The sequence below is a fragment of the Notolepis coatsorum genome (assembly GCF_963971535.1).
Source record: "Notolepis coatsorum genome assembly, chromosome: 6".
Taxonomy (NCBI): domain Eukaryota; kingdom Metazoa; phylum Chordata; class Actinopteri; order Aulopiformes; family Paralepididae; genus Notolepis; species Notolepis coatsorum.
This window is the reverse complement of record NC_140170.1, coordinates 128,905,037-128,932,016: the sequence shown is the minus strand read 5'-3', so window position 1 is coordinate 128,932,016 and position 26,980 is coordinate 128,905,037. Positions and strand designations below refer to the sequence as shown.

The 26,980-nt window shown below is 44.0% G+C and overlaps 1 protein-coding gene across 1 annotated transcript in view; it reads right to left on the bottom strand.

Moving 5' to 3' along the window:
- The window catches only part of mmp24 (matrix metallopeptidase 24), a gene marked incomplete at both ends in the record, with an annotated part of 493,526 nt that overhangs the window by 342,615 nt on the left and 123,931 nt on the right, over positions 1–26,980 (bottom strand). Inside the window, 2 exon segments of the mRNA XM_084317135.1 lie at positions 69–163; positions 166–168. Of these exon segments, the coding sequence (XP_084173261.1) occupies positions 69–163; positions 166–168 (98 nt within the window).

Genomic DNA, 26,980 nt, shown 5'->3' with positions numbered 1-26,980 from the left:
GTAAAAAAAAGCCTAGAAAATATTAATGTTTTTGGTATTGATAAATTTTGTCGTTTCGATTTGTCTACCTGGAAAGTGAGAGGCGTGACTGTCTGCCACACGTCAAATGCCTGACGTATCGCTCTCTGAGTGTCCTTCTCCCCAACCTTCGGGGTGAAATTATGTATGCTGTGGATGAGCGAGAGAGAAAGAGGGAGAGAGGGAGAGAAAAGAGAGAGACAGAGAAAGAGAGAGAGAGAGAGAGAGAGAGAGAGAGAGAGAGAGAGAGAGAGAGAGAGAGAGAGAGAGAGAGAGAGAGAGAGAGAGAGAGAGAGAGAGAGAGAGAGAGAGAGAGAGAAAGAAAGAGAGAGAGAGATACAAAGGGAAGAGACAGAGATCCAGACAGACAGGGAAAAATAGACAGAGGAAGAAAGAGAGATATTGTTAGAAACTGTGCATACAGATCATCAGAGAATACTTTGAAGTAGAGTATGATTAGTGAATGACTTGCTGGTCATTCTTTTCAATATTGATTGAATTGGTTATAGTCAAATCATCATTCAAATGAGAATCCATATGTACAGTATTCAAGTCTTAAAATAAAACAATTAACAGTAGAATCTGTAATACCGTCAAACAGCATCAAACAAGCATTATTTAGTTTTGACTTGACGTGTGGGTTGGAGTTGGGGATAGGAAGAGGGTTGCTATTGCTGGCCACACCTCAGATACTGTGACTGTGTGTGTGTGTGTGTGTGTGTGTGTGTGTGTGTGTGTGTGTGTGTGTGTGTGTGTGTGTGTGTGTGTGTGTGTGTGTGTGTGTGTGTGTGTGTGTGTGTGTGTGTGTGTGTGTGTGTGTGTGTGTGTGTGTGTGTGTGTGTGTGTGTGTGTGTGTGTGTGTGTGTGTGTGTGTGTGTGTGTGTGTGTGTGTGTGTGTGTGTGTGTGTGTGTGTGTGTGTGTGTGTGTGTGTGTGTGTGTGTGGGTGTGTACTAGGGAGAAAAATACAGAAACAACCACAAATGTCAAATACTCCTCAAGTGTTTGTTTCTTTTACTTAATTGGGAGTAGAAGGTGAGTAGGCTTTGCTGAATCACTGAATCACTGAATCAATCAATTGATATAGTGTCAGGTGAGTTTCAGAATCACAGAGAAGTAAAGCATACCAACCTGACTTTCAAACACTTTAATATTGGGATTGTCTACTCTTTCTGTGTCTCTATGTGACAAACCCCATCCATGTGATCCCGGCTTACTCAGGTGCCTCTACAAAGTCTACATGGACTGCTCTGCCCCATGGCTGGCGATGTCCGTTAGACGACTAATACAGATATGATGTTTCCCCAAAACAGGGCAAGGATCATGTTTGGCTAGCTAGTAGCTATTCTGTCGCTGTCGTAAAGTCACACTGAACAGTTTGTGAGTTATCGACATGTGATTGGGCCCTGTGTGTATTGAGGTGGAACTTTTTAGAGAGTCACAAATCATAAGCTGCTGCAAATATTAACATACTGGATGTGGGGGTGCAAGAGAGCCGTGTTTTCGTCAATATTTTTATGTTTAATTACTTAAATAGCAGACATTTTAAATGGAGCAGAAATCAGTAACATGCATCCTGACTGTACACTGTTATCCTTCTTCTTCATGTGTTTATTCCTCCAGGTATGACGCCCGTCGCGTCGCATGATAGAAACGCAATCAGCACGCCCTCTCACTTGCTGTGTGAATTCTGCAAACAATGATCCAGTACCACTGAAAATGTGGATATCCAATCATCATAATCTCTAGTTCTCTACTAAGGCATTGTCACCTCATTATTGTGTATTTGCAGACAAAGATCAAGAGCTCCTATCTGCCACATAAGCCAGGTAATCCATCTGGCACCTGGCAGGCTAAAACAAACCATCAAACGCATTTTACAGACAGTAGAGTTACCGTTAAGAGAGATGAGAGCTCCATGGCATTACAAGCCATTATAACTAAGGTATTACTGTTATAGACATACTGTATTGGTGTGCAGACTGCACAGTGCAGTCAGATATATAGTAGCAAATAGGAGACATCATTAGATACAATTAGGTCTATAAGGCAGCAGAGAACACTGCAGGGCAGACAGGCGTAGAGTGGACATCATTACTGCCCATTATAGGATAAATATGGTTCTTTAGAGGTTCTTTGTGGCCAACGTGGTGCTTTATATAACCATCGCTATTTGAAGAACCATTTGAGCATACAAATGGTTCCATATAAAACAGTTTGCAGAAAGAAGTGGGTCTTCAGTAGTTCTCAAGTAGTTCTATATACTGTAGAACCTTCTAGAACAGCAGAGACTTTTCAAAAAGCTGCTTTGCTTTCATAACATTACAACCTGAGGAAAGCGTGTCCACTGATTCCACAGCGTCAGCAGCAAGAGTGCAGCTTAGAGGCAAGAGAGTAACCATTCATTTTCAGAACCCATTCAACCGTTCAGGAACCATAATCATTTTCATCCCATCAGCACAGCTTGGGATGCATCATTTGAGTTTGAGTTTAATCATTCTGACTTGCAATACAGTGTATAGTTTGAAATAAAAAAGACAAGACTAGTTCTTATTATATATAGAATAACACAAAATTACACATTAAAACTGAATCCTATCATCAACACAGTATAAACTAGAAAGGTGCAAATCTCCACCAGGCGGCAGCCACACATTGCTTCTCTCTCTCTCTCTCTCTTACACTATTAAACACTATTACAAAATATTATAATTTACACACTATTACACTATCACACTATCACACTATTACACTATCACACTATTACACTATCACACTAGTAGGCCCCCCTTAGAAGAAGTTAGTGTGAGAGAGAGAGAGAGAGAGAGAGAGAGAGAGAGAGAGAGAGAGAGAGAGAGAGAGAGAGAGAGAGAGAGAGAGAGAGAGAGAGAGAGAGAGAGAGAGAGAGAGATTTGAGGTTTCAGGTGCTGATCTGTCACCTTCAATTCTACCCTATTCATACATGTGCCACATGACACTGTCGAATTGCCAGGATGTACGACATTTTAAAAGGCCCAATTCATGATTTGCAAAATGTGGGGTATAACCACATACATTCTTGAAGATTTGTAGATGGAAAAAATAAGCCTTTTACCTACAGTATCCAAAACTGTAACATTTACAATGTAAACAAACCTTTTACAGCCACAAGATACAGCAAATACAATTGAACAACTCATATTTTACCTGTTGTCTAGTGTTAGTCGTCGTATCAAGAGGACATGGAAATAGAATAAAGTTTAAACATGTCTCCATTATTATTTCTTCTTTTTGGTGGTGGGGTTACACATTTTTGTTTACGTTCGGATCATTGATTGGGCTTTTAACCCTTTCACTTAAGTTTAAAGAAGTTTAATTGTCATGCAGATTAACACACATGCGAGATGGGTGACACACAGGAACACACACACATGCATTGAGTCGCAGATGAAATGTATCTCTGCACCCAAGGGCAGCCGGGAGCAGACATGGGCTGCGGAGTCGGCCACGCCCGGGGACCAATCCAAGTGCTCCTGTCCATCTTCGTCAGGGACGCAACAACGTTAGCGATCTGTTGTGCTTGTTTTTCCATTGGGTTTTTATCTTATTTGGAAGGGAAACCCTTGCGAGCACAGTTCGAACATGCAAACTCCACACAGAAAGGCCTGGGAGATACCCCACCATACCTTTGGTGGACTAAAATGTTTAGGCCACTCAGACTGTGCCTTTTCAAAAATAGAGACATCTCGCCAGTGGCGGCTGACCGATAGAGGGCGCGGTGCCCCCTGGTGGAAAGTGGTTTGGGATTTTTCTATAATAGTAGATTTCGACCACTAAAAATATAATAATAAAATATAATAATAATAATAATTACTCATTTTAAGTATGTTTGTGTTTAAAATAACGTGTAATATATACTATATAAATCATTGTTTGTGCTTCCTGTTCATCCCCTCTCTCTTCTGGGGCGCTAGAAACATCGCCCCAGTCAGTGTGCAACGCAGCCAATTGAAAAATGACATATAATATAAAATAAATGCACCTAGCAACGTAAATATAGCCAATCAGCGTTTTTAAATATGATGCCTAAAGGGCGATTAATTTAGCGCCCCAAGCACGTGACGTGATGATGACAATGATGAACACAATGAATGATAGGAAAATGAATGCAGCAATCAAATGTTGAAATGTATAAAGAAAAACAGCTATATATATAATCCATGGGATATCACAAAGTCCTAGCTAGCAATTTCCACTGCTATGTCAGGTCTGCCTCAAAGTGATGTCAGGACTATAGGTCTTCTCAGCACCACTCCCTCCACCATGACATGTCACAAGTGCAGCCCCTCCAAGCTGTAACTTACGAAGAGCCTATTACACGGCTACCTGTAGGCCTACATACATTTCAAAGAGACAATTTGATGTACATTAATTATCATTGTGCCCTCTCCTCCCCGCCTACAGGCCAAGTAAACTGCCGGTGGGCAGGCGATGTAGAGGGGGTCACCTGCGCGCACTATCCATAGGTACTCCAGCTAACCCAGAGAATAGCTCCACTATTAAAATGGCCCTCCTCAATCCTCGATCCATAACCAACAAGTCTTTTATTATAAATTACCTTTTTGTCCGGGAGTTAAGAGTTAAGCTGTCTATTTCTTGTAGAGACTTGGCAAAGAGATCTGGAACAGACCCATCTCAATGAACTCTGTCCGCGGAACTGTAGCTCCATTAACACTCCACGGCTATCTGGTCGTGGTGGTGGCCTTGCGTTGGTCCATAAAACTTGTATTGCATGTCGGACAGTGAACTCTGAGCCCTTTCAATCCTTTGAACTACAAATCACCATAGTTGGCAGAGCGCATCCATTTTATTGTATTTTAATTTATCGCCCTCCTGGCTCCACTAGTCTTTTTTAACTGAGTTACTCACATCCGTGATTAAGCTGGACAACGTGCTGGTCACCGGTGATTAAAATTGTCATGTTGATGACATCACATCAAAGGCTGCATCAGATTTTCTCGCGATTACTGACTCTTTTCATTTTGTTAAGCATATTTCGGTTCCTACTCGTGTAGTTGGGCATACTTTAGATTTAGTTTTCTCACATGGGTTAAACATTAAGAATGTCAACCTCCAGATTTCCATCTGAGTGACCAGGTCGCTTTCACATATAGTTTTGGTGGACTCGGTGCGGTTCTGGTGGTGAAGTTGCAACATTGTTGCATTCTTCATTTGGTTCGCCTGCGTTCACATAGCAATCTGTCAGGCGCACCGAACTATCTGAACAATGTCACACGGTCGAAAAGGGCGCTCGTCTATTGGACAGTGGAAATGTGTGTGTGGCTGCGAGCCCGTGTGTGCGCGCGCGCGTGTGTGTGTCTGTGTGTGGACTGCGAGCCCTCCAGATCAGCGGAGGCGAGTATTGACGTGGCATTGATCCATTGATCCAATGCTGTGCGCCTCGGTAATAATAATAAGCCTTGTTTTTTCTTCCTTCTTCCCAAGATGCACAGTTAGATATATAGATATATAGATAGATAGATAGATAGATAGATAGATAGATAGATAGATAGATAGATAGATAGATAGATAGATAGATAGATAGATAGAGAGATAGAGAGATAGAGAGATAGATGCAGTGTGCTTGTTTTGCAGTGAGTGCTGCGAGCAGTGGTAATAATAATCACTTCCTATATTTGGTTCGCGTTTGGTCGGATGAAGCGAACCGAGACCTACGTTTTCAGGCGGACCAGAGTTCGCGTGTTTCGTCCGCGAACCGAGTTCGACGCGCATTCACACAAACCCGAAAAACCGGACTATCGAATTCTGGTCCGAAAGTCCGGACCAAACAGCCCCTGTGTGAAATCGACCTAAGTGTATACTTTTTGATGTTTGTTTTAACTCTGATGTGCTCCCTCATAACCAGATGACGCACAGACGTATAATTAAGCAAAACTCATTTTCAACATTATTTGACTCTGATGTTCTGTCCAATTGCAATGAGTTAGAGTCCCTTCCCAGATAGCAAAAGGTGTTAATTCAATGTTGATTTATGGTCAAAATGCTTGATTTTTGGTTAAGGTCGACGATTGATGGTGAATCACCCATTAACCGATGAAGCAATTGACTAATGTTGAAAACATGTCATTGAATCAATATTGTTTTGTGGTTGCATTTTAATGATTGAAATGCCAAGATCTAATAAATGTTGAATCAACGTATGCTGCTCAACGTATGCTGTCGTCATTGTCTCATCACCCAGACTGCACTGCACTTGTGCTGCCCCGCCTCCCAGAATGCACCTGTGCGGCAGCTTCCTGGCTGCTACCTCATGTCTCTCTGCATGGTGAGTACTGCATGGCAATAATGTCGATTATGTTGTATGTTGTATGTTGTATGTATGCTTTCGATTGCAAACGCCAGCGGAGTAGTGCCGTGTTCGTTTTTACATGGTAGAGAATATTATATTAACCGTTATTCATGCCTGCTAGCTGAAGCTAATTTAGCTAGTAGCGTTAGCAGTTAGCTATGATGAATGTTTCTTGATTTTGGTGTTTAGTGATATCCACCTGTTGTATATACTGTTATACATTTTATGTAGGCTAACGCTCTTAAGCGCGGTGAAAATGAGTGCGGCGAAACTATTGAAAGAAGTAATGTAACAAGCGGTAGATACAATGTGCAAGCACTGGAGTCATATTGGGAGTTGGGGCTAACTAGCTTAGCTCTGTGGAAGAGCCGCGGTAAATCTAGGGACGTTAAGGCGGCGAGGTGAGAGATTTGACGAAACACTGTGGAAGATATTGTTGTTAAGAAGCGAGTCGAGTGGTTCGTTGGTGTGATTGTGGCCGTATTAATGGTTATATTTAATGCGTTAATAAGTGTAAGACGATGTTGTTATGGAGAAGCAGTCGCGGGTTGATGACGTCATATTGTGGGACCTAGGAAGGGGAGCATGAGGCTGGCTAGGCTGTTAGCTTGCGTGCGACTGTTTTGTGAGTTTGCGGGCAACATGTGTTATGATTAGAGTTTTGAAAATGATGGTTAGGAAGTATTAGAGGACGCGGTGGATGTCGTGGCATTGTATTAGGACGAAACTGAGTGTTTTGTGATAATAGTTGTACGTTGTCGCGGTGTACATCGGTTGCTGTGCGTTTGCGCTTCTGCGCATGCGCGTTACAACGCGGATCGCTGTTTTTTCTTTTCATTCGCTCTGGGGATGGATAACGGGTGAGGAAATATTTGGCATTGTGTTCAAATGTTTGTATTTGTATATTGATATTGTATATTTGTGTAACAAGGGGAAGAGATGTGAAATGTATGATGATTAGATTATGGGAGTATGTTGTATGTTGTATGTTGTATGTATGCTTTCGATTGCAAAACACCAGCGGAGTAGTGCCGTGTTCGTTTTTACATGGTAGAGAATATTATATTAACCGTTATTCATGCCTGCTAGCTGAAGCTAATTTAGCTAGTAGCGTTAGCAGTTAGCTATGATGAATGTTTCTTGATTTTGGTGTTTAGTGATATCCACCTGTTGTATATACTGTTATACATTTTATGTAGGCTAACGTCAGTAACGTTTCAAAATGTGGCTTATGATGTATTCTTTAACAGGATACACTGGCACAATCAGTTAGCTTAGCATTGCTGCTACCTTGCTTGCTAAAAAGTCATGGTAAACCAACAACATGGCAGGGTGCAGGCATACAGGCCGGGCCTGTCTCTCTCCCTCCCTCCCTAATGTGTTTGTGCTTAAAACAGTGAATGATGTTCAGAGTATCCATCCAGAGTATCGGGGAAGATACTCCAGTCCTTCTACTCAGGAGCTGTAGAGAGCATCCTGACCGGAAACATCACTGCCTGGTATGGAAACAGCACGGCACAGGACAAGAAGGCCCTACAGAAAGTGGTGCGCTCAGCCGAGCGTACCACGGGTATTGCACTACCCCCCCTGCAGGTTCTATACAACAAGAGGTGCAAATCCAGAGCCTGCAGGATAATGAAAGACCCTCACCACCCCAATAACAGCCTGTTTCAGCTGCTGAGGTCAGGCAGACGCCTGCAAATCCTAGCTACTAGGACAGAGCGGCTTAGGCTCAGCTTCTTCCCCCAGGCCATCAGAGCCATGAACAATGTACATTGAGTGCTCAGAACATTGAACTGTCCACACACAAGCACACATGAACACACACACGACACGCACACTGTGCACGCTCACACACGAGCAGCCACTTAACACTTTAACATGAGCGGGCACACACTCATGTCGCACACACGCACACTTATGGCCAAAGGAAAGGACACTTTAAATTAGAATAACAGGAACAGTGTATTGCACTACCAAAGCTAACTAGCATGTCACACATGCGCTGTAAATAACTATGTACAGATACCGAGATGTCACTCCATGTTACCTGCTATCTGTTACTGCACAATGTTGTTTCTTCTTTTGATTCTATTATATGTACCACTGTATTGCACATCGTTGCGGGCAAGACCACCCGCATTTCATTGTATACCTGTATGCCGTGACAATTAAAACTCTTGACTTGACTTGACTTGACTTGATGACCGCATGTTCTCAGAGCATTTTCAGAGCACTGTTAAACTGTTAAATGGTCATTTTAAAACTAATATAAGAAATTAATGTATATAGTGGTATATTTATGAGGGGAAAAAAATATTTGCAACAACTTTTAACATTTATACAGGTAGGTTATTGATAACTAATTCTGCTATGAGTGTCATATTACAGTGACATTCATACAGTATCCTTTGATTTCACATAATTTAATTATTATTTCACAATAAAATACTGTAATCAAAATCCTCTGTAATATCACATCAGATTTTGTAATCTCACAATAACATAGCAATATTTCACATTTAATTATTATTTCACAATAATAGTAATCAAAATCGAAAGGTCCATTTGCATATTATTGGTATCTAGGGACATCTATGGACCTCAGGGAATGTATTCACATTGTCAGAAATATTGTGTCTATTACTAGGCTTGCTTAAATTGTGATGAAACAAATGAGAATATGAATTATGATGTTTCTTTGCATCTTTGACAGTGAATAACACCATGCTAATAATGACCAAACATTAAAAACTGCCACTGATCTCGTTCAGTCCCCTCTTGAGGTCATGTGTAAAAAAAAATCGAAGGAAATTAATAAAGGGAAGATGATTAAACCGAAGGTTCTGTAGATAGCAGTACTGAATTCTCCCATCCGGACCAATGCAATTTGAAATATTATTATAGAATATGATGCTTATAAATGACCTTATTATAGCCAATTCGCACATTTATATATATATTATCTTTCAAATGCCTGAGTTCAATTTGGATTTAGTATCACCAGGCATGCATAAGAACAGATAATAATCTACTGTAATCTACTGTACTTTTAAATTTTCCCCACAGTGCAACCGTTTTGAAACTAATTTCAGATCTAATTGTTTCTCCCACTTTGGCCTCCTGACAGACACCGATGCCCTTCAAAAGATCCAAGATGCCCTGGGTCAGAGAGGACGGACCATCCTGCAGTTCTGCCAGAAACTGGACAACCCGGAGATCAGGGAAGTTCTGGCCAGATATGATCCAGAGGCTTCGAAGAACACTCCTTATGGTGTACTTCAAGGAGCCTACGGAGAAACTGCTGCTCGGAGTTGATGTAAGTTTTATTTATTTAAATATTAAAATATTTGAAATGCTAAACGAGTGATTACAAACCCTACAAACACTGTGATAGACCCTCTAAACACTGTGATAGACCCGACAAACACTGTAAACACTGTGATAGATCTATCACAGTGTTTAGAGGGTCTATCACAGTGTTTAGAGGGTCTATCAGTGTTTAGAGGGTCTATCACAGTGTTTGTAGGGTCTATCACAGTGTTTGTACGGTCTATTACAGTGTTTAGAGGGTCTATCACACCCTCTAAACACTGATAGACCCTCTAAACACTGGGACAGACCCTCTAAACACTGTGACAGACCCTCTAAACACTGATAGACCCTCTAAACACTATGATAGACCCTCTAAACACTGTGATAGACCCTCTAAACACTGTGATAGACCCTCTAAACACTGTGACAGACCCTCTAAACACTGTAACAGACCCTCTAAACACTGTGACAGACCCTCTAAACACTGTGACAGACCCTCTAAACACTGTGATAGACCCGACACACACTGTGATAGACCCGACAAACACTGTGATAGACCCTCTAAACACTGTGATAGACCCTCTAAACACTGTGATAGATCTATCACAGTGTTTGTCGGGTCTATCACAGTGTTTTGAGGGTCTATCAGTGTTTAGAGGGTCTATCACAGTGTTTAGAGGGTCTATCACAGTGTTTGTCGGGTCTATCACAGTCTTTAGAGGGTCTATCAGTGTTTAGAGGGTCTGTCACAGTGTTTAGAGGGTCTATCACAGTGTTTAGAGGGTCTATCAGTGTTTAGAGGGTCTATCACAGTGTTTAGAGGGTCTATCACACCCTCTAAACACTGATAGACCCTCTAAACACTGTATCAGACCCTCTAAACACTGTATCAGACCCTCTAAACACTGTGACAGACCCTCTAAACACTGTGATAGACCCTCTAAACACTGATAGACCCTCTAAACACTGTGACAGACCCTCTAAACACTGTGATAGACCCGACAAACACTGAGATAAACCCGACAAACACTGTGATAGACCCTCTAAACACTGTGATAGATCTATCACAGTGTTTGTCGGGTCTATCACAGTGTTTTGAGGGTCTATCAGTGTTTAGAGGGTCTATCACAGTGTTTAGAGGGTCTATCACAGTGTTTGTCGGGTCTATCACAGTCTTTAGAGGGTCTATCAGTGTTTAGAGGGTCTGTCACAGTGTTTAGAGGGTCTATCACAGTGTTTAGAGGGTCTATCACACCCTCTAAACACTGATAGACCCTCTAAACACTGTGACAGACCCTCTAAACACTGTATCAGACCCTCTAAACACTGTGACAGACCCTCTAAACACTGTGATAGACCCTCTAAACACTGATAGACCCTCTAAAGACTGTGATAGACCCTCTAAACACTGACAGACCCTCTAAACACTGATAGACCCTCTAAACACTGTGACAGACCCTCTAAACACTGTGATAGATCTATCACAGTGTTTGTCGGGTCTATCACAGTGTTTTGAGGGTCTATCAGTGTTTAGAGGGTCTATCACAGTGTTTAGAGGGTCTATCACAGTGTTTGTCGGGTCTATCACAGTCTTTAGAGGGTCTATCAGTGTTTAGAGGGTCTGTCACAGTGTTTAGAGGGTCTAGCAGTGTTTAGAGGGTGTGATAGACCCTCTAAACACTGTGATAGATCTAGAAGTGCATGGATACACATTGTATTGCCTAGATGGTGTCAGGCTAGGCGATTGCTTAATTCTCTTTCCTGTCCAGTCTAACTGGATGCTGACTGTAGCTTGTTACTGTAGACCTACAGAGTGAGTAATTGAGTGATTAAAAAAAATCGCACTCGTGTGAAGTGAGGGGTGCTCTTATCATCGTACATCATCTCACCCACCTCTCTTCCTCACTTTTTTATTTTTGTGTCTATCAGCTGCTGCTCGACAGTTTGACCCCAAGCTGACCGACCAGGACTACAGCGAAACTGTCAAGAAGTGGCTTCGTTATGCGCCAGACCGGGAGGGAGGCATCTCAAGGAACCGAAGTGACCCAAACTTAAGTCAAGCGAACCAGAGTCAAACTTAGGGTACCCCAGCACAGCACAGCACACACTGTTTCCCTGGTTCATACAGTACAAGGAATTACCCTCCATGGACACTGTTCTTCCATGGACGGCATCTACTTGAATGACTTATGCTGCTTCAGCCTGTTCTTTGAACCGAAGTGACCCAAACTTAATTGTCAAGCGAACCAGAGTCAAACTTAGGGTACCCCAGCACAGCACAGCACACACTGTTTCCCTGGTTCATACAGTACAAGGAATTACCCTGGACACTGTTCTTCCATGGACGGCATCTACTTGAATGACTTATGCTGCTTCAGCCTGTCCTTGCAGTGTTTATTTTTTTTATTTTTTATTTTAACATTTATTTACCCAGGGTAGGTTCGCTGAGCACAGATGCTCTTTTTCAGCTACGCCCTGCTTCACATTCACAGAGTTCCATTCACACCTGGGAGCTGCCCAGGCCTAACAAAATTAATAGTTGGTTTCAGGTTGCCGACCGACCCTGCCGATTTAGGTGCAACCCAATATATTTTATGAGTTTTTAGAAAAAATTATATAAAAAAAAAAAAAAAAAAAAAAAAAAAAATTTTTAATAAAGTTTCATAGAAATCTTAGTCAAACATTTAGTATTATGGATATTAAACATGCTGGCAGAGTACATGCATCCATGTTGTTGTGAACATTTTAATTAAATAAAGAAATTCCCTATCCATAGTCGCCGTGGGAAAGAATAAAAAAAAAAAAAAAATAAAATAAATTCCCTACCTACCCATGGCCAAACTGACAACCAACCTGAAACCAACTATTAATTTTGTTAGGCCCCAGTACAACCACAGTCTGACACTGTTGGCCACTGAGCAACTCCACTGGAGCAGTTGGGGGTTTAGTGCCTTGCTCAAGGGCACTTCAGCGGTTGGTGTTAAGGGTATGGGAGAGAGTTATATGGGAGAGAGTTATAGAAACATTAGGGGTGTAACGGTACACAAAATCCACGGTTGGGTACGTACCTCGGTTTTGAAGACACGGTTCGGTATTATTTTCGGTACAGTGGGGGGGGGGGGGGGAATCCAAAAAAAATTGCTTTTCATTTATCTATTTATTTAACTGTATTAAACAATATAAAACGAATTGGCCATAATTGACTGAGCAAACTAATGCTTACTGCTGTAACCTACTAATAACACTTAAGTAAATCTGAAGATTATTATATAGCAGATGCCTTGGAGGATAAGTCGTGGACAACTGTAGATCATCTAAGCTCCACTGTGTTTAAATTCAAATCCTATGCCATTGTTATTTAACCCTTGTGTCTGAAAACTAAAGTATTATACTCTTATTAGGGGACTAAATTGAAAAACTCCATAAAAAGATTATGTTGAAATAATTTCCCACTTTCTTTTCCATAAATATTTTATTCAACTTCAGCCCTGATCATAACCATTTTTTATATTATTTTTGTAATGAAATACTCCCACTTTTCTGAAAAGAGTTGTTAAATATGACAAAAAAAAGAATATGTGGTGGTTATGATCGGGCTGAAGTGGAATAAACAATTTATGAAGAGTAAAAAAAAAAATACAAGATAATTAAAAGATTATGCCACATATTATGTTGGCTCATCACTGCAAAGTTATCAAACAAATACGAATCTGATCAGACACAAGGGTTAAGTTGTTGTTCCCTTTCTAATTTCCTCAAACATCTAGTCTAGTTAATGTGATCAATATTATTTGACAATTGATGCTTTTTGTTGGACATTTCAGTCAGTAGTGAGCTCATACTTTGAGCTCATAAATTTATAGTTAAAATGATTGAGACAACGCAATCTTGTCTTCGTTGTGCATGAATGCGTGTGCTCACCACACACAATATGTGTGTCACTATTCTGGCAGTGGCTATATATGTATTGTTAATGAAAGCCTGTTATAAGGTCTGTTATTTTTATTTTGTAAAAAGTTTTGGTCACTGGAAGTTATGATACCCTAGAAAAAAATAAATTTTCATATTAAAGCCATGTTGTCATTTTTGTTCACACATTTTTGGAAATATGGTCATATAAGAATTTTATTATTATTTATTTAACAATAGTGTGTTTAACAGCAGGAAAAAAACATGTAATGTTATGATGTATACATATCAGCAGCAATATTTTAATGTAAAATGTACATTAATCAGTATTGATTCCTTAACTTTACAAGTTACAAGTAGATGTACAAGTTACAAATGTACAAGTAGAGTACCATTTAGATTATGGTTGAATAAACATTGATGTCTAACATTGATTCAATATAAAATCAACTAAAATGTGCATGTAGATTACCATTTAGATTATGGTTGAATAAACATTGATGTCTAACATTGATTCAATATAAAATCAACTAAAATGTGCATGTAGATTACCATTTAGATGATGGTTGAATCAACATTGATATAGTATCAGCTATGGTTGACACCTAACGTTGATTCAACGTGTAAGTCATAGACAACGATCTGTATAATTTAGATGTCAGGCTTCAACATAGATTCAATATTTCTGCCGAACCCTATTTCAACGTTGATTCACCCTTTTTTTAATTGTGCAGTCTTTTCATGACCAATGTTCCACTATTTTGGACATAGTTTCTCCTTTTAAATCCAGACCTGCCTCCCGTACCAATTCTACTCCCTGGTTCAATGAGTCTATCCGCAGTTTTAGACGTCAGTGTAGAAAGACAGAGCGTTTATGGAAAGCCTCCAAGCTTGAAGTCCACAGGTTACATCTCAAAGAGCTTTTGATCCAGTTTAATGACATGATAAGGGATGCAAGAACTGCATATTTTGCTAATCTAATATCATCCAACAAGGGAAACTCAAGGGTTTTGTTTGAAACAATCAACACTATTGTTGCTCCTGTGCCTCCATGTGTACCTGTATATTCTTATACTGACTGTAATAACTTTTTGAATTATTTTGTGGATAAGGTCAGTGGTGTTAGAGCAGGCATCTGGCCCTCATCCCTTTCTGCCAGCCTTCCTACCACTGTCTCTCCTCCTCTCACGCTGCTAGACTCGTTCTCTCCAGTCACCTTAGAGCAGGTTTCTATAGTGCTGAGAGGGTTTCGGTGTGGGATAGGAGAGGAGACCCCAAATGCAAGAACACGAGCAGAGAGAGAAGAAGCTGAGACGACGGGATAAAGTGAACAGGCTTTTACTGAGCAGTTGCAAACAAGGATACACGTTGAAACTGTTACAAAACAAAAGCGAACTGCAAAACCCGAAAACAAACAATACTCAGCAGAGCTGGCAATAATGTGCACTAAGAGAGGAACGGACTCACTGGGAAATACAAGTGACAAAAGGTGAGTACGTGACCGAACACAACGATGAGAAACAATACAATGGTGCGACAATGAATGTGAGGAACGGGCAGGTCTAAATAGTGCTCGTGATTAATAATTACTAATGAGTGCCAGCTGGTATAGGCCCGGCATGGCCAAGACAGGTGACACAAGGTAGTTAGTAAAAGAAACCTCACATCATTAATAAAAGCATGTGTAAAGGAATATCTAAAAGGAACAACCCTTAACACTTTGGGAGAAAGCCGTGTTTTCCTTTTTACCCCATTGAATGCCCACATCCACTCCAATGTTAACGTTAATATCGCCTAATCTATGTTTAAAATTATGTGTCTAATCTACCCGTCGCTTATCAAAGACTCATTTTCCAGTCAACATTGTCATGGCAGATTGTTTTTTTATCGCTTCATTTCCGTTTTCTAGCATTTTGAAAATCACTCGATTTCACGGAAAAAACAACACATTCTATGATAATCGTCTTTTACTGGAATATTCTAGAACGTTGTAATTTTTCGGCCTATTTATGAATCGTTTTCAAATAAACGCTAGATGATCGATAGTATAATGTGTACTCACGCACGCTCTTGCGGCGAGCCGAAAATCGAGTCTCCTATTTCCTGGCCGCGAGCAGAGTCAAACAGCCTATCACCATAATCACATAAAAGCTTATATCTCTGTGAAAACGAGTCTGATTATCCTAATACTGATAACATAGATTCCTTACCTGAGATCAGATGGTATCCAAATGGTTTATTCCAATTCCCGATCGCCATTCAAAAAAATAGCTCATTTGATTGATCCATCGTGTATACAGTAAAACACATATTTGCCGCGGCTCCGAGGCTCCAGAGTGAACTCTGGTAGACCCCGGTTACATGAGTGAGAAGTAAAATGTGGAGTGCAGGTTTTTTTCCCCCATTCATTTTCATTGAGTCCAATCCAAAAGGGTGAGTGGGCATTCAACCCGCGGGGGGTAAACACGAGAAAACTCGTGGATGGCATTCAAAGTGTTAAAGGAACATATGTAAAGATGTTAACACTAATAAAAACATGTGTAAGGAATGAGCCTAAAGGGACACAAGTAAAGTATTAACACTTAGAGAATACATGTGTAAGGAATGAGCCTTAAGGGACACAAGTAAAGTATTAACACTTAGAGAATACATGTGTAAGGAATGAGCCTTAAAGGGACACAAATAAAGTATTAACACTTAGAGAAAACATATGTAAAAGTGATGAACCTTTAAAGGAACACAAACTAGATAAAGTTTGAGATACAAAGTTTCAACTGCACGTACTTCTAGAAGTTTCTACGGATCATCTGATGTTGACCGGATGGGCGGGGGATCGTTTATAATTCCGTGGGCAGCGTTAGATGATTCATCCAGAGTGGGTCATATGTTCATCAGATCAGTTAGTATAGAATATGTTAGAGAATAACGCTGAATCTTACCGTGGCTTCCTCGCGCCGCTGGCAGATGAGCGTGGAACAGATTTTTTTCTATTATGGGATGTAGAAATGCCCGATCCATTTCCAGGTTGTATAATAGTATATACGTCCAAATAACGTTGTTTATTGAGTTAGGGCGAGCGATCTATTATCCAGTGTTTCAAGATGGAGTCGCGGGAGCTATAGCGAGTGGCCGGACCACATATGGATGAGTACTACCGGTTCAAAGGTTAATATCCGGTTGGCGATCTGCCGATCGGCCACCAGATGGCGCTCTTGAACCGCTAGAGAGTTGAGAGGAGATCACCAGTGTGTCTCAGGGCTCCGGAAAGGAAATATGATTTCGATGACAGATTTTTGAAATATTGACATCAAAGACGAGTTACGGCGTCTTCCGCAGAATGAGCATGGCTCGGAATGACGTCTTAACTCGTCCGCGGCGATCATAGTGTTAACATAACAGACCTAAGTTTGGGGGAACTAATGGGATAACTGGGGTTGCAACAAAAGTGCAACTAGGGCTAAAAACCCAATGAAATGAAATAAAATAATAATAATAATAATAATAATAATAATAATAATAATAATAATAATAATAATAATAATAATAATAAATAATAATTATGCTTCTTAGCAGACTTCTTAGCTTAACATAACAGACCTACAGTAAGTTTGGGGGAACTAATGGGATAACTGGGGTTGCAACAAAAGTACAACTAGGGCTAAAAACACAATGAAATAAAATAATAATAATAAATAATATATCCTTCTTAGCAGACCTCTTAGCTAGTTAGCTTACATTTACATTTAGTCATTTAGCTGACGCTTTTATCCAAAGCGACTTACAAGTTCTGTACGACAAGTCATCAGGAAGGGCACAACTCTATCAGCTGAGTAACTATGTTCATCAAAGTGTTGAGTGCTACAGTGTAGGTTAGTTTATTAGGACAAGTGCATGACAGTAAGGTTAGTTAGGGTTCGATTTTGTTTTCCTTTTTTCTTTTTAATTCAGATAATGGTTGAAGAAGTGCGTCTTTAGTCGACGGCGAAAGATTGGACGGGTTTCGGCTGTCCTAACTGGGGTGGGTAGTTCATTCCACCATTGTGGGGCAAGCTTAACATCCCAGGGAACTAATGGGATAACTGGGGATGTTGTTTGCTCCTGACAAGAGTCTCAAAGTCTGGGGTGATGGTAGACAAAGCAACTCTGAGGTCATGCTCAATGTCCAATCTGTTCCTCTGTTTTGTCTTCAGCTGGACCAGAGCTGAGAAGCCACTTTCACAAAGTTAGGTAGTGAAACAAGAAATTATAAACTTTTTTTTTACACACTCCACGACCCACTCAAAATGGCCCACCAGTTGAGAAACACTGTTTTAACAGCCATGTCAACCAGCTCACACGGTCCTGTTTTTATCAGCTCAGAAACATTGCCAAATTAAGATTTGTTGTTTCTAGAGCTGAAATGGAAATGATCATCCATGCTTTTATTTCATCACGCCTGGACTATTGCAATTACATTTTTACCTGTCTGGTTAAATCTGTGCTAAACCGCTTGCAAATCATTCAAAATGCAGCGGCAAGGCTTTTAACTGGGACAAGTAGGCGTGCCCACATCACCCCCATTTTTTATCATGTCCATTTTAAAATTCTTGTTTTAACTTTTAAAGCCCTCCAAGGTAAATCCCCTGTGTACATTTTTTATTTACTGCGCCTCTACTCCCCCAGTCGTGCACTTAGGTCCTCCCACCTAAATCTCCTGGTTGTCCCAAAGACCCGGTTAATAACAAAAGATGACCGGTCCTTCCAATTTATGGCCCCTACCCTTTGGAACACCCTCCCCCTTTCTATGCGTTCACTTGACTCCATATCCACTTTTAAGGAACAGTTGAAAACGTTTTTATTCAGACAGGCTTTTAACACTTTGATTGCCTAAGGTTAAATTCATGATATACCATCCGTTGCCAGCTCTATTTAACATGGAGAAGTTCCCCTTCTTTGCAGGGCTATAACTTTTTAAATTCTATTGCTAGATTGCCATTATTAGGGCCCATTCAAGGTCCTATATGTATTGTTCATGGTGTAGCAACGTTAAACTTTTTCATTCACATATTCATACTAAAATATGGTCTAAAGCAGACCTGGGCATTGTAAGGCCCGCGGGCCGTATGATTCTGACCGGCCCGCGAAAGATTACATGATAATAAAAAAAAATTAAAAAAAAATTAAATTTTTTTTTTTTAATTTTTTTTTTAACTTTTTTTTTCCACGTCAGCGTTCACACGCACAATAGACGCTTACCTAGGATTTGACTTGATTCAACAACAAAGCAGTTGGGGCAAGCCGAAAACAGTCGAAAGTGTGGTTATTTGAAGTTTGGATTTCTTTTTTCACAACTGAGGTAGGTATAGATTACATTTTTTGAGACTAAGGCACAGAAAAAAGGTACCGTTGGGTACCGGTATCGATTCACAGGTACCGGTACTGTAACTGAGGGGTACAATTCCCTGACTGTATTGTTAGATATGATACTTACTACCACTACCTCTTGTACTTTAGACTCTGGCCACCCAGTACTAGGCATAAATAATTATGGTAAACACTCCCACGTAGATGAAACGATCCAACACAAATGTACCAAGTCGAAAGTCTGCGTTTAATAATAATTAATACATAGCAAAAAGGTATGTAGAGCAATCACTTAATTACATTTATGATTTGAAATAGGATGCACTTTTATGGCAAATGAGTATTCGTTGGTATATCAATAGAGAACGTCCAATCTCTGGTGGCGCAGGCGGTAAATATACAACCTGGAATATTTAAGGAATAATAGCAATGATACTTTAATGATTATAGAACTGGATACACTAGGGGGGAATTCCGGTCGCTTGTAAGACAACTGGAGAAGGGGGGGGGGGGGGGTAGAGTCTGGCTGTATCCGTCTGGCCGAGGGTATCCTGGGAGAACCCACGGTTGTGCGGCTCGGTGCCTCAGCGATCCTCGATCCACAGATGAAAGCAGTTGGACTCTCTGTGGGCCGGCTTCCTCCGGTCCACGATGGAGAGACGTGAAGCGACCTCGTCGTGTAGAGCGTCTCCTCACCTGTCGTCCTCTCCGGGGGGGGGGGTTTCCAACACACGGCAGTGTTGGTCTTTATCCATAGAATAATCACTGTATACAAAGCATAATCCGTGCCTGGGAAGGCGGGCTGTCGTCGGTAGAATAATCCGGTATGCAGGTCCACTCGCTCGTCGGCTCTGGGGCTCCTCGGGTGCAGCCTCACATGGGGTCGGCCACCCTGGATAAGCAGCCAGTTCTACCCGAAACGATGGGGGTACTGACTACGATAGTATTCTCACCGCACGAAGCACTACATATGAATAGGCTATTATTAGCTTAATAGACTACGTCCAACTCGACGATATAGTGCCAAATATGACTATTCAAATATTAATATACACGATGTCTCAATACCGATGGTAGGCCGAACTTGGCCTTACTCCCACACGTGGCGTCGCGGGGAGGCTTTACGTCTGTCACTCTATTGGAGGGTAAGAAACTGGACTAAAAGAAAGTCCTACTTTAGTAGCGCAGTATATATACGCACTATGAACAAATAGTACCATTAGTGGTGCGGTAGCCAGATTCCTACGCGGAACTAGGACTTGTTCGTACATGTTGAGCGGTACGTTTGAACTGGGTCTGGGGGGTATGGCAGCCTGGCACCAAGGTCTCGACCAATAGTAGAATGGAGACTATTATGGGATGTTCAGTAGGCTAGAATGGATATCCAATGCATATTGTACAAGGAATATACAAGGGATATCAGGGAATATTAGAGAATATACAAATACAATTAAATATATATATATAAATAAATATATATATTCGGTTTAATCTGGCCCTTCACAACAGCCACCCCCTGATTGGTCCCAGACCTAATCAGTTAAGCAGAGACAGATTAATCGCGTTGTCTATTTACACATAAGGGTTTGCTGTAGGGGTCAGTCAACTTCACAAAGTCATAGGGTTATAGGGTCATGGTCATCATCGATTGTGTCTGGGAGTCGGGGCAGTTCTATGAGCCTCGCCACGGGACGGGTGTAAGTGCGACCCTGGACAAGCACTTCAGCTGCTCGGACCTTGCCGTCGGCACCGGTGATCACTTTGCTTACGCTGCCGGCCGGCCACATAGCTCTGGGCAGTGATTGATCAATAATCATGACGACTGTTCCTTCTGTCAAATTGTCTCTCTCCTTTACCCACTTCTGGCGGGTCTGTAGAGACGGTAGGTAGTGCAGTAGGAAACTGCTCCAAAACTTGTCGGCTAATACTTGGCTGTACCTCCACATTCGTCGGCCGTTCGCTTCTTCAGGCCGGTACATTGTCTGGGGTAATGCGGGATCTAGCCGCCCCATCAGGAGTGTGTTGGGGGTAACTGGGTCGATATCCGCCACATCGCTGGAGACGTAGCCGAGGGGCTTAGAGTTCAATACTCCCTCAATCTCCGTGAGGACTGTCATTAGGACTTCTTCCGCCACAGTCTGGGCCCCAAGTACTGCGTACAGGGCTGTCTTTATGGAACGCACTTCCCGTTCCCAAGTACCACCGAAGTGGGGTGCGTTTGGGGGGTTGAATTGGAAGTCAATCTGTGCTGGAGCGAGGTGGGTCTTAAGTTCTGGGCCCATAGCTTGGAAGCTCTCTCTCAGCTCTCTTTCGCCGCCTTTGAAGTTTGTCCCATGATCGGACAATAGTGTAGACGGTCTTCCTTTCCGTGATGTGAATCTACGGAAGGCCATAAGGAATGAGTCTGTGCTCATGGTCGGGAGAAGCTCGATGTGTATCGCTCTGGTGGTCATGCATTTGAATACAATACCCCACCGCTTCTCGGTTCCTCTTCCTTTCTTTATGTGCAGCGGGCCAAAGCAGTCCATACCCGTGGAGTGGAATGGCTTGTCACCGATTCGGAGGCGACATGGAGGAAGGTCAGCCATCCTTGGTATGCTGGGCTGCGCGCGCCACTTGCGGCAGTCTAGACATGTTCGCTGGAAGCGTCGTACCGCCTCTCTTCCTTGTAGGATCCAGTAACGACGTCTGATCTCCGCGAAGACTCTTTCTGCTCCTGCGTGATGTACATCCTCATCGTATTTCTTTATAATCAGCTCTGTGACCTTGTGTCGGCTGTTCAATACGATCGGGTATTTAATGTCATCCGGTAGATTGGGGGCTCTGCGTAGGCGACCACCCACTCTGATGAGGGTATGAGCGTCGCTCTCGGGGGCCAGATGAATTAATCTGCTGTCGGATGGGACGGGCTTTCCTCCCTGTAGACAGGCCAATTCATCGGGGAACGAGTCTCTCTGGGCTCGCTGCAGTAGAAGCAATTCTGCTTCCTCGTAGTTAGCTGCTGACATTTCAGCGGGGGACTTACACTCCGGGTGGTGCCGCAGGAATGTCCTTTGTTGTGCACTCTCTATGGTAGTGCAATCATCTATGTTGGGGTCTGCGGAGATAACAGTGCTCAATCCACAGAACATAGGTTTCTTATTCTCAGCCTCCTCTTGACTTGCTTCCCTCGGGATAGGCGTGGGCCACTCTCCTTCCGGGAGCTTTAGGAATGCTGGGCCGTCACTGTAGACATTGCGACGGGTGAGGTCATCTAGGGGCATTCCCCGGGTGATGACGTCAGCTGGGTTCTGTTTTGTATCAACGTAGCACCACTCTGTTTCTCCGGTTAACTCTTCGGTTAAGTCTTGAATCTCGGTGACTCTGACTCCCACGAAGACTTTGTACTTGCATGAGTCCGATTTGATCCAGGCGAGTACTGTCGTGGAATCTGACCACAGGATTGTTCTAGACACCGGTATGGTGAGCTCACGTTGGATGAGCGTGGCTAGGTGCGCTCCGGCTAGAGCTGCGCAGAGCTCTAGACGTGGGATAGATTGTTGCTTGCGTGGGGCTATTCTCGAGCGGGCGAGGACAAATGCTGTGTAGATCTCTCCCCCCTCTTCTTGGGCCCGCAAGTAGGCTACTGATCCGTATGCGACCTCTGAGGCGTCACTGAAGACGTGTAAGTCCATTTTACATGTCTCTGGCCTCACCGTGGGTGGGAAGTAGCTTCGGCGCATGTTAACGCCTGGGAGTGAGTGGAGCTCCATCTCCCACTCTCTCCAGGTGGATGCAAGGTGTGCGGGAATGGGGTCGTCCCAGCCCTGGTCCTTGTCCCACAATGCTCGTACAATCATTTTTGCCCTGGTGGTGTACGGTAGAATACATCTTAGCGGGTCATATTGTCGGGCGAGTGTTGTGTACACACTCCGTCTGGTGGTCGGCGCCGCCGCCGGCCTTCCCTGCTCCGTAGTCAGGGGCTTGTGTCTGTAGTGAAGCGAATCTGTTTTGAATCGCCACACCAATCCCAGGGTCATCTCCTGGGCTTCTCCCGGGATTGTAGCCATCCAGGTCTCGCTGCTGGCTGCCTTGTCCTCGGAGGAGAGGCTGCGCAGTACTTGCGGATCGCTGCTGGTCCACTGCCTGAGATCAAAGCCGCTTTTGATCAATGAGGCGCGGAGTTTAATCAGGAGAGCCTCGGCTTCTTCCTGGGTTGAAAGGCTTTGTAGACAGTTGTCTACGTAGAAGCTGTTCTTTACGCTGTGTCGGACCTCTTCGTCCGCTGCTGGGTCCTCTGCTACATGTTTCTGTAGTGCAAATGTAGCACAGCAGGGGCTGCACGTCGTTCCGAAGGGGAGGACTTCCCATTGGTAGATGGCTGGGTGCTCATCTCCTGGCTTCTCTCTCCATAGGAACCGTAACAGGGGCTTGTCCTCCTCTACTAATCTCACCTGCAGGAACATTCCTTTAATGTCCCCGCTGATGGCCACCTTTTCCTGGCGGAAGCGGAGTAGAACGCCGAGTAGGGAGGGGCCGAGTGTGGGACCGGGCAGTAACTCTTTATTCAGATTTTGGGATCCGATCTGGTAGCTGCAGTTAAATACTATGCGGTCTTTACCGTTGTGATGGACCTTGTGGTGAGGCACATACCACGATTCGGTGGTCTGGTCAGCCTCTTTAATGTCCATCTTTGTGACGTGTCCCGCTGTGATGAGCTTCTCAATCTCGGCGCGGTATACACTCTCTTGGGCGGGGTTCTTGGCTAGGCGCCGCTCCGTGTTCAGCAGGTACCGTTCTGTGGCGTCTGTCTTGGCGTGGAAAGTAGGCATTCCTTCTCGCCGCAGGAGTGGCGTGGCGTATCTCAACACGCCGTTGACCGGGACTCTCTTGGTCCCTGTCTCGAGGAGGTGAATGGCGTAAATGTCATCTTTAGAGCGAATGTCTTTCTTTCCGTTCTTAAAGGGCATTTGTTCCAAGGTCCATAGCCGCTCTACGTGTTGCAGGAGTGCGGTTTCTCCCTCTGTGACTCGGGAGTGGAGACATCTAGTGGCTGTACTTCGGTTGAGAGATTTGGCGAGCGGGCCTTGGAGAGTCCATCCCAAACGGGTCTCGACTGCTGCAGGACAGCCTCGGGGTCCGGTATGAACCCGGTCTATCGGGACAATGAGGTCTGCATGGTCGGAGCCTATCAACAGGGTCGGCATAGCATTGTCTATGAGCGGGATCGGTAACCTGCGCAGATGTGCATATTTCTCCATCAGCTTGGCGACGGGGTATGTGTACCGCGACAGTCCTATTTCTTGGCTGGTGAAAGCGTCTGTAATCTGGTACCGTCGCTCAGGCTGGCCGCTTGCTGCGATAGAGAATGAGACATTCTCGCCCTTTATCGTCTTCAAATCTCGTCTTATTGTCCGAATTGTCATTTGGGTTTTGCTTCCCCGCAGCCCTAGCTGGGCCGCAGCGGAGGCGAGCAGAAGGGTCTTCTCTGACCCGTCATCGAGGACGGCGTAAGTGTCCAGGACTTTATTCTGGTAGCTTAGTGTCACACGCACTACTTTTAGGAGTACTCGGGCTCCACTGCTGCTGGCGGGATCGATGTACATGACGCTCGCTTTGCTGCTGGATGGTGCGGGTGAAGGGCGCCGTCTGTTACTGTCGTGAAGTATGTCCAGATGGGCTCCATCGCACTTGGTGCACCTTTTCTTTAAGCGGCATTCGGCTGCCATGTGTGAGCGCGCACAGCGAAAACAGCGCTTGTTGGACTTTATCCATTGACTTGCTTCCTCCACGTTCAGCTTGGGGAAGGAGTCACATTGCGCTAGCCAGTGTTCTTTCTCACAGTAGGGGCACACTATCTTCCACTTCTCCGTTCTGGAGGGGGTACTGTGGCTCCTGCTGCTCGGTACTGACTCCGATTGGTGCATCACAGTCACCGATCTTCTTCCATCATTTAGTCGTCTGGTTCCTTCTCTGGAGCCAGGGGTGCTCCGTCCGAATGTATCTAGCCGTAGGCTGCTGACTTCTCTCGCCAGGAAGTCTGCTAGATCGAGGAGGTTCGGTTCGGGGCCATTCGGGTCTCGGTGGTCTCTCTGCCGCCTAAAACGCTCCTGTCGAGCGGGCGGCAGCTTCTCCAAGATCCTTTCCACATTTGAGTTGGCGGAAAGTTCATGCCTCCCCTTCTCTCTCTGCGCTCCCAACATCCCTACCAGGGACTGCACTCTGATGGACAGGTCGTCCAGTGCTCGATTGTCTATTGCTGGGGGTAAGCGGTCGATGTGTCGGATCTCCTGGATCACGTAATCCCATATGCGCCCATACCTCTGGTCCAATGCTACCAGCGCTGCTGTGTATGGGGTGGTGGAAGTCGCGTAGGCGAGCGCTATATTATGTGCGCGGGGTACCTTTAAGTGCTTCAGTAGGATGGCGTATTTATGGCGTTCATCCAATACATCCACCAACATGGTCTCCAGACACATGCGGAGTTCTGTATACTGGGCCCGGTTCTCTTGGGTGAAGTCGGGTACCATAGGCGTGCCAATGTATGACGCTGACTGTGGATACATCGGCGAGCGTTGGGGGAGAGGCCTCCTAGGCGAGTCTCCTCCCGCTCCTTGGTATGGGCTGGTACCGGCAGTGTACCATGGCCCGCTTGTCCAGGTGCTGTTCCTCGGTGCGGGTCGTGCGTCGTGCTCACCCGTGTATAGAGTCGGGGGTCTGTAGCGCAGCTCCGCGGGAGTATAGCCTGGGCTGTACCGGACCTCCTGGTCCGGTAGAGTACTGTGCTGTCATCGGGCGTGGTTCTCCTCCTCTTCCTCTTCGTCTTCAGTTAGGTCATCCAGTGCTTGTAGTCTCTGGTTTAGCCTCTCCACAGGATATGCTGCTCCTTCCCGGTTGCTAGGTCTCGCTTGGACCGGTGGGGGGAGGTGGTCTGTGGGGGGTATAGACCTCGTCTGTTGGTCAAGTTCAGGGTTGTTTACTCGGCTAGGGGATGCCGCCCTGGAGGTGTGTCTAGACGAGTTCCTGGAGCCTCTGGCGGAGGGAGAGGGTGTTGTCCGTCTGATCAGCTGTTCTATTAGTTGCGCTTGCTGTCTGTCGCGCTCTGCGTCCCGTAGAGCACCAGCAGCTGCTCGCTGGCTGTCTGCTCGGTCTCGGGCCACATTCTCTTCCATCTGAATGCGTCTTATTTCTAGACGTATATGCTCTTCTTCGCTCCGCTGCTGGATCTGCAGTCGGTCGCGTTCAGCAGCGGCGTTCAGGCTGATGAGGAAGGCCTGCTGTAGGGTCCTCTCTGCCTCGCTGGGAGAAGGTGGTTGTATAGGGGAGCCTTCCCTCGGGGTACTCCTTGCGGAGCCTTGGAGCTCTATCTCCACGGTGCTCTCCCCGTCTTCTTCCGTGCCGAGTTCTCTCTCGGTAGCGTTGTATTCCTCCCGGGACTCATTGGGGACTACTTCTTCAGTACTGGCGGGGTGTGAAGTCATGTCTGGTTCCCACTGGTCCCCACCGTGAGCTTGGTCAGTTACATTAGAACCCGTAGGGGCCTCTATGGTCGGGGTAGTCTGGGCGTTGGGGTTAGACATACTTTTACTTTCTAGTTTTACCGCGTTTACTGTTAGTAGAAGACTAGGTTGTTGACTGACAGCGTAAGCCTCTAAGTACTGAGGGAGCCGTCGTTCGCGCTGCGGGCGTTGGTTAGGAGGATCGTTTCGTGGAGTGTTCATCATAGGCCATTTCAATATTAATAACACTATATTAATATTACACTAATTACCATCCGGCTCGAAGGACCAATTGTAACTGAGGGGTACAATTCCCTGACTGTATTGTTAGATATGATACTTACTACCACTACCTCTTGTACTTTAGACTCTGGCCACCCAGTACTAGGCATAAATAATTATGGTAAACACTCCCACGTAGATGAAACGATCCAACACAAATGTACCAAGTCGAAAGTCTGCGTTTAATAATAATTAATACATAGCAAAAAGGTATGTAGAGCAATCACTTAATTACATTTATGATTTGAAATAGGATGCACTTTTATGGCAAATGAGTATTCGTTGGTA